General features: G+C 44.4%; 1 protein-coding gene across 1 annotated transcript in view; it reads right to left on the reverse strand.

The window, feature by feature from the left end:
• aacs (acetoacetyl-CoA synthetase) overlaps nucleotides 1–12,970 on the reverse strand; it is a 49,224-nt gene that overhangs the window by 14,986 nt on the left and 21,268 nt on the right. Inside the window, exons 11-12 of the mRNA XM_064935904.1 lie at nucleotides 3,600–3,664; nucleotides 2,209–2,331 (exon numbers count right to left, since the gene is read on the reverse strand). Coding sequence (XP_064791976.1) covers nucleotides 2,209–2,331; nucleotides 3,600–3,664 — 188 coding nt within the window. The remainder of the gene's footprint in view (nucleotides 1–2,208; nucleotides 2,332–3,599; nucleotides 3,665–12,970) is intronic.

Genomic DNA, 12,970 nt, shown 5'->3' on the forward strand with positions numbered 1-12,970 from the left:
CATGTCAAGCGTCACGTCTGGAGGAAACCGGTACCATCCCTACGGTGAAGGATGGTGGTGGCAGCATCATGCTGTGGGGATGTTTCTCAGCGGCGGGGACTGGGAGACTAGTCAGGATCGAGGGAAAGATGAACGGAGCAAAGTACAGAGATCCCTGATGAAAACCTGCTCCAGAGCGCTCTGGACCTCGGAAGAGGAACATTCGCCCCAGTCAATGACACTAAGCACACAAACAAAACAACACAGGAGTGACTTTGGGACAAGTTTCTGAATTTCCTTGAGTGGCCCAGCCAGAGACCGGACTTGAACCTGATCGAACAGCACAAGACCTGAAAATAGCTGTGCAGCGACGCTCCCCATCCAACCTGACAGAGCTGGAGAGGATCTGCAAAGAAGAAATGGGAGAAACTCCCCAAATACAGGTGTGCCAAGCTTGTAGCATTATACCCAAGAAGACGCAAGGCTGTAATCGCTGCCAAAGGTGCTTCAAAAAAGTAAAGGGTCTGAATACTTACGCAAATGTGATTTCATTTTGTTAATTAGCAAAAATGTCTACAATCCTGGTTTTTGCTTTGTCATTATGGAGTATTGTGTGATGAGGGGAAGAAAAAAATCAATTTTAGAATAAGCATTTGGAAAAAGTCAAAGGGGTCTGAATACTTTTCGAATGCATTGTACGTTCCCATTGTAAAAACACACACAGCCATGCATTCAGTCACACACAAGAGTCCTCAGTCTGCTTTGCTTGTGTGTGTTCCTTTCAGGCAGCAGACACTTGTGCCTGCGGCAGCTGACATTTCGATGAAAGACACATGGCGTCCACTGCCACGAAACGTCGCTCAAATCCATCTTGTAAATGTTAAGTGCCGAGTGGTGCTAAGGGTGTCACAGACTTCTCTGAAAGCCCGTCTGTCAACAGAGCAAGAAGCACTGTAGAAAGCTGAACCTTTCTCTACTGAAGAAATACTCCCACCACCACCAATGACAGGTGTGTCCTAAATGCCACTATTACCTACATATTGCACTACTTTTCCACCAGAACCTTATGGCCATGTGATCCTATGGGGCCTGGTCTAAAGTAGTGCACTATCTAGGTAATAGGATGACATTTGGGATGCAGGCAGACTCCTGGAACAGGGCTCACACCCACACTCATTTACAATAATGTCAAGGCTTAGATGATGGAAGTGTGGTAGGAAAAACTGTACACTAACTCACTGGTAGGGTACATGGTAGTGTGTAACAGGCCAGTCGGTCTGCATCGGGACGAACAGACAGTGTGTAACAGGCCAGTCGGTCTGCATCGGGACAAACGGACAGTGTGTAACAGGCCAGTCGGTTATACAGATCTGCATGGGTATAAATGCAACCGGAGTGCCAAAATGTGCCACTTGAAGACTGGAGTCTTTGGGTCCTGGCTGCCTTGAGAATAAACTTTTTCTAAGACAGAACTAATCTTGCAGGAAGTTGTTTCCACTGTCAGATGCACACGGTGGACTTGGGTGGCAGCAGCTTCAAGTGATAATGTTATTTTAGGAGTGGTGTTGAGCGGATCAGACGTGCCCAACGGCATAGCTTACTGTGTTAATTCTCCTTCCTTTGTGCCCGCCGCCCCCGATGAGAAAGTGACACAGACAGCACGCATACAGGGACATCACAAGGTGTCGTTTCCTTCAGGAGTGAATGATTGAGTCGTGGACTCCACCTGACCTCCGATACACACCTGCCGCTTTTATATGGGGTGCGACGTCCAATTAAAATGGTGCAGTTAAAAAAAAATAATCGGGACGAACAGACAGGCAACCGGTCGTCTGGCAGTACTGAGAATCTTCTGGATAGAAAGGCTGCATGTTCCTTTACCCGGCAAACATAATGCCATTAGTGTATTGAGTCGAGTGTACCCGCTGTGTTCAGAGCCAGTCGTCTAGTCGTCTAGTGGTAAGGATCACACATATACACACACACATATATATATATCAAGCTCGAGGCCCTGGGACTGAACCCCGCCCTGTGCAACTGGTTCCTGGAAAAATAATACTCCAACGGAGACCGGGGGTTCAAGACCCTCAATCCACCCTTCCTCCCATTTGACTCGCTCTCCCTCCCCCTCGGTTTCGTACCGTGTCAAATGTAAAACACATATATATGAGTGTGAGTCGTCAGATGCTTTGTGTTGTACGGTGTCATGCCATGTGGTGTGCGTCTCACCTGAGATGGAGCCCAGCAGCACGTTGTTCTTGATGCAGCGGTATACGTACTCATAGCTCTGGGGCTTCAGGGGAGAGCCCGTGGACAGGATGGTGTGCAGGGTCTGCAGGGCGTGTGTGTTCGCTGAAACGAAAGAAAGAAAGGAGAGAGACATGAGAAGACAGACCAGTACTCAGAGGGGAGTCAAGCCTTTTAAATCTCTAGGAAGCGTCATGAATATGGGCCCAGATCTCTGAGAACAGCACAGAACAGACTTCAGCACAGAACTACAACTGACTGGGATGAACAGGGCAAGACGGAGACGGCGTACACACAGAGGTTGGGCGATGTGCCAGTGTTCCCCGCTGGGCTGGTTGGGAGGGATGTACCCCCCAGATCTGAGCCCACCACAGGAGTCGCCACGCCCCACCAGGCCACCAGGTGTCAGTCAAAAATGTCAACCCAGGCACAGGACCTCCGGAGGGGCCAGGAAGCATCCCCCATCCCCTAAAATATCAGCAACTCACCAGGAGCATATGCCAACACACCAACTCCCCACTGAGATAGCCACTAGGCCTACACACACACACACACACACACTGAATAAAGATGGGGTTGTGATTATAACAGAGGGTTGGGACTAGTGGAGCCCCCAGAGCCGACTGTAGAATACATCTCCGCTATTAAAGCTCATCTGCATGTTTACACGAGGGAGGAGGAGAGGTGGCCCTCTCCACTAATTTAGTTCATCATCATCCCTCTTCCAACGCACTCACCCAGCATCTGAAGAGCAGAGAGGAGTTTTAAATGAATGAATACTTGGGAAGGTGACAAGGAGCGCTTTTAACAAGCATCCCACTGGGCCACACTCAGGCTGAGGCCTCTGAGAGCTACAGGTATCTGTCAAAAATAATGGAAGCCTGTAAGTAAACGAGGGATAGAAAGTACAGTATATTGAAAGCAGGTGCATCCACACAGGTGTGGTTCCTGAGTTAATGAAGCAGTTAACATCCCATCATGCTTAGGGTCATGTTGAAAAATGCTGGGCAGGCCATTATTTTGACTACCATGGCTATGCCCCCATAGAATGACAATGCCTCCATCCACAGGGCTGAATGGTTTTATTAGCATGAAGATGTAAGCCATTCGCTATAATCCTCAGTCTCAGATCTCAGTCCAATGTTCTGGCTTGTGGTGACCCAATGCCCTATTAACTCTTTATGTGGGCATTTCCTTTATTCTGGCAGTTACCTGGAGACGGTAGGTTCAGATGCGCTGCTATACAGGACGTTATTTAGCAGCAGTTTGGAACTCGTGACCCTGGAGTTGTAAGCGCCGTGCCTTTAACAACAGAGTCACATAAACCCATTGCTATACCTGTCCGTCTTGCGGGTCTCTGTCGGTCTACTCACCAGGCTTTAGATCTCTCTCCTCCAGAACAGCCAGCCATTTTGCCCCGGTCCCAAAAATAGTGATGCTAAAGAAGAGAAAAACAAAAAAAGGTGGGGAAAATAAGACACTCAAAATCAAATCAAATTCATTGGTCACATACACGTGTTTAACAGATGTTATCGGCCACATACACATGTTTAGTAGATGTTATTGCGGGTGTAGTGAAATGCTTATGCTTCTAGCACCGACAGTGCAGTAATATCTAACAAGTAACATCTAACAGTTTCGTAACATACTTCGATTTATGTCTGTGTTGGGTGTAAGGAATGGATTAAGAATATATACATGTGCGGCATTGGACTAAGAGAGTGACATAGTATAGAATACACATAAGAGATGGGTGATGCAATATTTACACACAATTAAAGAGACTAAGATACCGTAGAATAGTATATATGAGATGAGTCATGCAAGATACGGAGACATTATTAAAGTGGCTAGTGATCCATTAAGTGTCCAGTGATTCCTAATTTGTCTTTAGGCAGCTGCCTCTGATGTGCTAGTGATGGCTGTTTAACAGTCTGATGGCCTTGAGATTGAAGCTGTTTTTCAGTCTATTGGTCCCATCTTTGATGCACCTGTACTGACCTCACCTTCTGGATGATAGCAGGGTGAACAGGCAGTGCCTCCAGTAGTTAATGTCCTTGATGATCTTTTTGGCCTTTCTAGGGCATTGAGTGCTATAGGTGTCCAGGAGGGTGGGAAGTTCTCCCCCAGACCGTACCACCCTCTGGAGAGCTTTGCGGTTGTGGGCGGTGCAGTTGCTGTACCAGGCGGTGATACAGCCTGACAGATGCTCTCAATTGTGCATCTGTAAAAGTTTGTGAGAGTTTTAGGTGCCAAGCCAAATTTCTTCAGCCTCCTGTTGCGCTGTTTAGCCTTCTTCACCACACTGTCTGTGTGGGTGGACCATTTCAGTTTGCCAGTGGTGTGTACGCTGAGGAACTTGAAGCTTTCCACCTTCTCCACTGCGTTCCCATCAATGTGGATGGGGGGTGCTTGCTCCCTCTGCGGTTTCCTGAAGTCCAAGAGCATCTCCTTTGTTTTGCTGACGTTGAGTGAGAGGTTATTTTCCTGGCACCACACTCCCAGAGCCCTCACCTCCTCCCTGTAGGCCGTCTCATCGTTGTTGGTAATCAAGCCTACCACTGTTGTGTCTGAAAATGTGATGTTTGAGTTAGAGGCGTACATGGCCATGCAGTCATGGGTGATGAGGGAGTACTGGAGGGGGCTGAGAACGCACCCCTATGGGGCCCCAGTGTTCAGGATCAGCGAAGAGGTGTTCTTTCCTACCTTCACCACCCGGGGGCGACCCATAAGGAAGTCCAGGAACCAGTTGCACAGGGCAGGGTTCAGACCCAGGGCCTCGAGCTTGATGAGCTTGGAGGGTACTATGGTGTTGAATGCTGAGCTGTAGTCAATGAACAGCATTCTTACATAAGTATTCCTCTTGTCCAGATGGGACAGAGCAGTGTGGTGGCGATTGCATCGTCTGTGCATCTATTGGGGCGGTAAGCAAATTGGAGTGGGTCAAGGGTGTCAGGTAGGGTGGAGGTGATATGATCCTTGACTAGTCTCTCAAAGCACTTCATGATGACAGAGTGAGTGCTACGGGCGATAGTCAGTTCAATTACAATTGCTTTCTTAGGTACAGAGACAATGGTGGCCATCTTGAAACATGTGGGGACAACAGACTGGGATAGTGAGAGATTGAATATATATCTTGTAACCACACCAGCCAGCTGGTCTGCGCATGCTCTGAGGACGCGGCTAGGGATACCATCTGGGCCGGCAGCCTTGCGAGGGTTAACACGCTTAAACTGTCTTACTCACGTCGGCCACGGAGAAGGAGCCCACAGTCCCTGATAGCAGGCCAATGACGCTGTATTATCCTCAAAGCCACAGCGAAGAACATGTTAAACACGTCTGGAAGCCAGACGGTGTCCGTGACGTGGTTGGATTTCCCTCTGATCCGTCATTCCACTGACATTATAGAATAGTGTGCAGGCCAGTGACAAAATGTAATCCATTTTAAATTCAGGTTGTTGCAACAAAATGTGGAAAAAGTCCAGGGGAGTGAAACACGTAAATAAAACGCTCTGAATCGACAAAACGCCTCAATCTGGACGACAACCACTTGACAAAACAAATGAATACAGTTTCTATTGTGACAGTAGAGACACAAAATAATATAAAATGGTCCTTGTTCTGTTCAGGTGGACCACATAACGACCTGCAGCAATAAGCAGACATTGATTGGTGACCATGATTGTTCTGTCTTGATGGCGATGGATAACCCGTAAATGGAAGCCCCCAACCAAGGCTGTGTGGGGGGGAGGGGGTCAGATGGAGTTCATCACAAAGCAATATCGTAGTACGGATGAGGTGACGTGGTCCCACCCCTGTCCTGTTGCCCCGCCCACCACAGCCCCACCCACCACAGCCCTGATAAAATAAATGCGCAGCTGAGTTGTCCCCCAAATGGCACCCTATTCCCTATTTGGTGCACAACTTTAGACCAGGGTCCATAGGGATGCATGCATTGAAAAGGTTCAATGGCCTTAAGACAAGCGACAGCTCGTTACTCATTTCAACCACACATTGTCAAATCAGAACTGTGCTTTAAAAAAAAGGCCCAGTGCAGTGAAAAACGTGATTTTACTGTGTTTTACATATATTTGTATTTCCACAATATGGAGGTTGAAACAATACTGTGAAAATTATGAAAATATCCATTTAGTGTAAGAGCTGTTTGAAAAACAGAATTGTCAGCCTGTTGTTGATGGGATAGTTTTGGCCTTCCGTGGTGAAGTCACCTGACAGTAAATTAGTCAGACCAATAAGGAGTTCCAAACCTTTCGGTCAATAACAGCACCATTTCAGTTGTCCCTCCCCCCTCAGACCACTCCCAGACAGTCCTAGCTAAATTGATGCTTGAGAAATTGCCCTTTGCTGAGAAGTTGTTCCTTTTTGACCATTTTAATTGAAAACAATCACTATGAATGCCAGTCTCTCTTGGTTAAGTGGAGAGTGACTGCGTCACTTCTTTTTATAAGAAACATTGTGTTGCAAATCCGAAATTGTTTGCATAGTCAACACACAGCCCTGATATCTATACACACACACACACACACACACACACACCTATCCCACCAGACATGCCACCAGGGGTCTTTTCACAGCCCCCAAATCCAGAACAAATTCAAGAAAGCGTACAGTATTATATAGAGCCATTACTTCATGGAACTCCATTCCATCTCATATTGCTCAAGTGAACAACAAACCTGGTTTCAAAAAGGACAGAAAGCAACACCACAACGTCTCTCCCCTATTTGACCTAGATAGTTTGTATGTATGTATTGATATGTAGGCTGTGTACCTTTTTGGTCACTTTCCAAAATGTACGTAGTTCTGTCCTTTAGCTGGTGTCTATTAAGTGTTCTTTATTATGGTTCATGTTTTGTGTGGACCCCAGGAAGAGTAGCTGCTGCTTTTGCAACAGCTAATGGGGATCCTAATGAAATACCAAATACAGTAAGGTACTTAAATTGTTACCAAGAAATTATTTGATATTGAGATAAAAATGGCAGCATTGGACCTTTAATGCTTTTCCTACAATGTCTCATGTGACTGTTCATTTGTATCATTAGTCCAGCCAGTCTCACACATTGAGGGGCCAGAAATGATTAATTTTTGCTCTTTATCAAAAGTGTCAATGTATAAAATACTGAGCTATAATTGTATGAAAAAAAGCTTTGGAAATTTTAACTTGTAATAATAATTGTTCAATGTTTTTGGTTTAACAACTAATTGTTTTTTTCAAAAACAAAGTCAATTAAAGGTTGGGGTAAACATTTGACACCCGTTTTCAATTCCTCTCCTTGCGAGGATAATGGCACAGCCTTTTTCTATAATGTGTTATTAGTTGGAAAACATTGAAGGATCTTAGACCGTTCCTCCATACAGACAGGATTGGAGTAACTGACATGTAATCTGATAACAAAAAAAACTAACTAATCAGTTACAATACCAGCAAAAATATTGTAATCAGATTAATTGAGTTTCCCAAAAATACCTGCCCCTATTTTGGTAAAAAGCTGAGGGATAGGGCTGGAGAAAATTTAACCACTCAAACTCATAGACAGAGCTATGGATGCAAGGACTGACCATCCTTGATATCAAAAGTATAGGTACCCCTTGACTTATTCCACAATTTATTATGTTACAGCCTGAATTCAAAATGGATGAAACAGATTTTTTTAACCATCTACCATCCACATAATGACAAAGTGAAAATATGTTACAAAACAAAGACAAAATCAAATGTGTTGGTCACATACACGTGTTCAGCAGATGTTAGAAGCATATTGCTCCACTCCGACAGTGCAGTAATATCGAACAGTTTCAACAACATATACATAAGGAATGGATTAAGAAATATGTCCGCTCTGACCTTAGAGCTGGGGTAGTTATTATAAAAATGTTAAAATCACTATTAAGTGAATTGTTAAGAAAATGTTTACTGAACTTATTTAGGCTTGCCATAACAAAGGGGTTGAATACTTAAGACATTACAGCTTTTCATTTTACATTGGTTTTAAAAAATAATCTAGAAACATAATTCCACTTTGACATTATGAGGTCTTGTGTGTAGAACAGTGAGAAAACAAATCTCAAATTTAATTAACTTTAAATCACGCAGGAACAACAAAATGTGGCAAAAGTCGAGGGCTCTGAATACCCCCTGAAGGTGCTGTATATAGTGATATTAGCTAAAAGCAGCCATACATTATCCAACATTTATTTGGATATTTTATCGGCAGAAGGTAGTTCCTTTTTTTTTTATGGCAGAATAATGATATAAAGCCAGCTGTGTTTGGGCCTGACCTTTCACCTGTAACCTTTAGATGGCGCTGTTCGCTTCACTAAACACCCAGCTGTACACATCAATAATAATATTTAAAATTTGTAGAGTGCATTTCACACACTCACTGCACATCAATGCCCCTGGGAGAGCTATGAGCCATGATGTTTCAACAAACCATCATTAGAACAAAATATTGAGCCCTTAAAATATTGGCCAACTAGTTGTCTTAAGCAATAACACTCAATGGATTTTCACATTGCGTGTATTAAAAATGTCATCATTACTAGCTTACTTGTTTTAAGACCATGCACTGTATATGCCAACAATACACCGGTCACCTCATTAGGACATGATACGGTTGCTCCTCCTTTAAAAGTTGAGGCGTAGCTTGAACGGTGCCGCAGAATTCTATGGCACGTTATTTAAGTGCGAACCACCGGTCACATTAATGCTAGTGAGTGCTAGTTTGACCACCAGAGGGCATCTTTGAAAAGCATTTGGTAGCCTTCAATAATGGCCGTAATAAGGATTGCGAGCACACGGGAGACCGGGGTTCAATTTTCCAACTGGGGGGGAGGACTTGGCTGTCCTTGTAAATAGGAATTTGTTCTTAACTGATTCCATATGTGTGTTATGTCATAGTTTTGATGTCTTCACTATTATTCGACAATGTAGAACTTAGTAAAAATAAAGAAAAGAAATCCTGGAATGAGTAGGTGTCCAGACGTGACTGGTACACATATATATACACATTATTATGTTTAATTCATTATATGAATATTATGGTGTTTCTATTCAATGGAAAACAAAAAAAAGCCTCTGGGTTTCTGTTAGGATGTAATGGAAAAGAAGGCACTGTACAACGTGAAGGTTGGGAGGACAGTACTGGTCTATTTAGCTAAAGAATCCAGTGTCCTGCGGGAGACCAGGGTTCAATTCCCCGACAGAGAGGAAGTCTGTCCTTGTAAATAAGAATTTGTTCTTAACTGACTTGCCTAGTTAAATAAATCATATTGCTTCTAACTTCAATATGCTCTTTAATGAAATAAGACCTACACCACTTAACAGCACATTACACAACACTAGAGACTCGTGTCACCTAAGGTAGGGCCTACAGTATATTGAAAAATATGACGTGACTCTCCGCCAATAATTACATAGAGGATTGAAGGATATTTCTGTAATTCAGTGATATTTATTCCCATAGTAATTCGTAATGGATCCACAACTAAATAAACATTTGCATTTTGAAAGACTATTTATCATTATTTTATGAAAGCATAAAGATGCCATTATTAGTTATATTGTTTTAGTTTGAATGTGCAGACTGGCACTAAGAACAGCAGGAACGTTTCCTGAGTCAGCGCCATTATTAATGCAATGCCCCTTAAAGTGTTGCTATTGTGGCGGGGTGGGGGTCCTTCCCCATGGGCTAGGTAAGCCTTGTGCGCGGCTCTGAGGACCATCCCGTGCCCCCGGCCCTCATGCCTTGAACCTTGAGCACTTTCAGTGGATACAGCTGGAGAACTGCAAGGCAATCCCATTGTGCGCCACGACCAATATATATTGTCCTGCTAATAACAGATCTGAGAATATCCAACAGGCTTTTATATAATTCTAAATGAATAATAAAATAGCTTTGTTTAAAAAATATATATTTTGAGATGATTTGGTTTTCAACTAACATACGAGTGAGAAAAGGGCAAGTTTTGAACATGGGATGAGACATTGTTATTTAGAATAATGTATCTGTTTTTAGAGGGAGAAACCAAAAATCGACAGTCATCTCATGGGTTCTCCCGGTCAAGGCCAGCACGGTATTGAACTAGCATCTGTAGCATGACACTTATGCAGTGTCTTAGACCATTGGGCTACTCAGGCACTGTACAACATGACTGATCGAGAGTGGGCTACAGTACTACAGTAAAAACAAAAATAATCCTAACAAAATTAAAGAATAAAGACCTTAGTTTCAGTAAGTAATACAGAAGTCGTGCACAATTATCAGTTTCCATTTAGGTTTATGTCACCCATTCATTGTCAGAGACACAGTAGGACCCAAAAGCATAATCAGCACTCTAACTCCCCCTTGTGGTGGTCTGGAGCAATGAAGTGGTGACGCAGGGTACCGTACTAAAAACCACACATTACCTCCAAGTCCCGCGGCGTAAGCTCTCAACTTTTAAAAGAGGGAACCACTGTATGCAGCAGACGCATGGCATTCACTCCACTGCAAAACTAGGGCCTAGTCTGGTATCACATTTTGTTTTTAACAGCGCTGCACGGGTTTCCATAAGAATACAGAACCAGTCATTCCAACGTCGCCTGGTATTGTAGACCAACAAGTCCTCTGTGTAGGTCGGTATGTGCGCTCCACGCGGGCACTGTCCAGTGTTGAATAAGAAACCAGGATAATTTTGCCTAGGAAACCCATCTGACTGAGAAACAAAGGGACTCTGCTGAAGAGGAACAACTCTCTCCTTTGTCCTCGACTACACGCACCCGCCCTTCTTTTCCTCTCCTCATTCAGGCAGAATACAAGAGGAAGACAATCGCATGAATCGACCCTGTTTTACCATCTACTTCCACCATTCAATGGGAGAGATATTAAAAAAAGGGGATTGTTTTTAGAGTGGGCTGCCTGAATGAGTGCTTGGGATCTTTTGCACAGCTGAACAGTCTGTCCATGTTTCTTCCATGGGAAATCAATGATCAGCCATTTATGTAGTGTGAGCTCCTCCTAGAGGTCTCCTCCTGCTCTCTCAATTCCTCAGACAAGCACCATGTATCAGAGAACCCATTGACAACCTTCAGACAATCCCCAAACAACCTTCTACCAGCAGGTCACAAAGCGAGATGGGGAGGACAGGGAGTCAGAGCGTGAGCTAACATTTGGGATTCGACTCGAGATAAACTTAGCTTGTGAAGGTAACTCGACGATAAGGTTAGTAGAATGTTAGTCAAAAAAGACGACATGTTGTGATTTCATCTGCAAGGAAAACATGGCTCTCACATGCCAGCCACCAATACAGATTCTGGTAGAGGACCTAATTACTGCTGGTCTTGTCATGCAAGAGCATAGGGCCAGTAACCGAAAGGTTGCTAGATCGAATCCCGAGCTGACAAGTTAAAAATCTGTCCTTCTGCCCCTGAACAAGGCAGTTAACATTCTTATTTACAACGGCCTAGTGGGTTTTCTTAACCGACTTGCCTAGTTAATTTTTTTAACCATTTGCTCCCTTGAAAAATAGACATTGGTCTCAATGAGTCACCCTGCCTAAATAAAAAAGGTTATTTCTTCATTTTTGTTGTTGTTGCTGCTGCTGCTTTCCAGCATTTCAAGATAGTGTTCAACACTCAGACGACCACAATGTCTGAGACACCTCTTTGGACAACCATAAATCAGGAAAACATAACACTCATGAGGAATATAGATGGATGCAGAAGAGAAAGAACAGAGGAAGGTGGGATGAAGAGCAGCCAAAATGTCTAGATTATCCCCCAGAGTCTAGTGGTCCCTCGCTAAAGAGGTCTGGATTAACCCCCAGAGTCTAGTGGTCCCTCGCTAAAGAGGTCTGGATTAACCCCCAGAGTCTAGTGGTCCCTCGCTAAAGAGGTCTGGATTAACCCCCAGAGTCTAGTGGTCCCTCGCTAAAGAGGTCTGGATTAACCCCCAGAGTCTAGTGGTCCATCGCTAAAGAGGTCTGGATTATCCCCCAGAGTCTAGTGGTCCCTCGCTAAAGAGGTCTGGATTATCCCCCAGAGTCTAGTGGTCCTCGCTAAAGAGGTCTGGATTAACCCCCAGAGTCTAGTGGTCCTCGCTAAAGAGGTCTGGATTATCCCCAGAGTCTAGTGGTCCCTCGCTAAAGAGGTCTGGATTAACCCCCAGAGTCTAGTGGTCCTCGCTAAAGAGGTCTGGATTAACCCCCAGAGTCTAGTGGTCCTCGCTAAAGAGGTCTGGATTAACCCCCAGAGTCTAGTGGTCCCTCGCTAAAGAGGTCTGGATTATCCCCCAGAGTCTAGTGGTCCATCGCTAAAGAGGTCTGGATTAACCCCCAGAGTCTAGTGGTCCATCGCTAAAGAGGTCTGGATTAACCCCCAGAGTCTAGTGGTCCCTCGCTAAAGAGGTCTGGATTAACCCCCAGAGTCTAGTGGTCCCTCGCTAAAGAGGTCTGGATTATCCCCCAGAGTCTAGTGGTCCCTCGCTAAAGAGGTCTGGATTAACCCCCAGAGTCTAGTGGTCCCTCGCTAAAGAGGTCTGGATTAACCCCCAGAGTCTAGTGGTCCCTCGCTAAAGATACAGCAGACTAGGGGTTCATTTGATATGTATAATAATGACGTATAAACTACAAGTGTGAGGATGTTTCAGACAGGCTGCATGAACATCAAATGGGTTGGTGTGCGTAGGCCTGAACGTCCTGCAGTACACCAGTGGCTGCTACAACTAGATATTTTTTTACAACA

Source organism: Oncorhynchus masou, chromosome 1, assembly GCF_036934945.1.
Source record: "Oncorhynchus masou masou isolate Uvic2021 chromosome 1, UVic_Omas_1.1, whole genome shotgun sequence".
NCBI lineage: Eukaryota > Metazoa > Chordata > Actinopteri > Salmoniformes > Salmonidae > Oncorhynchus > Oncorhynchus masou.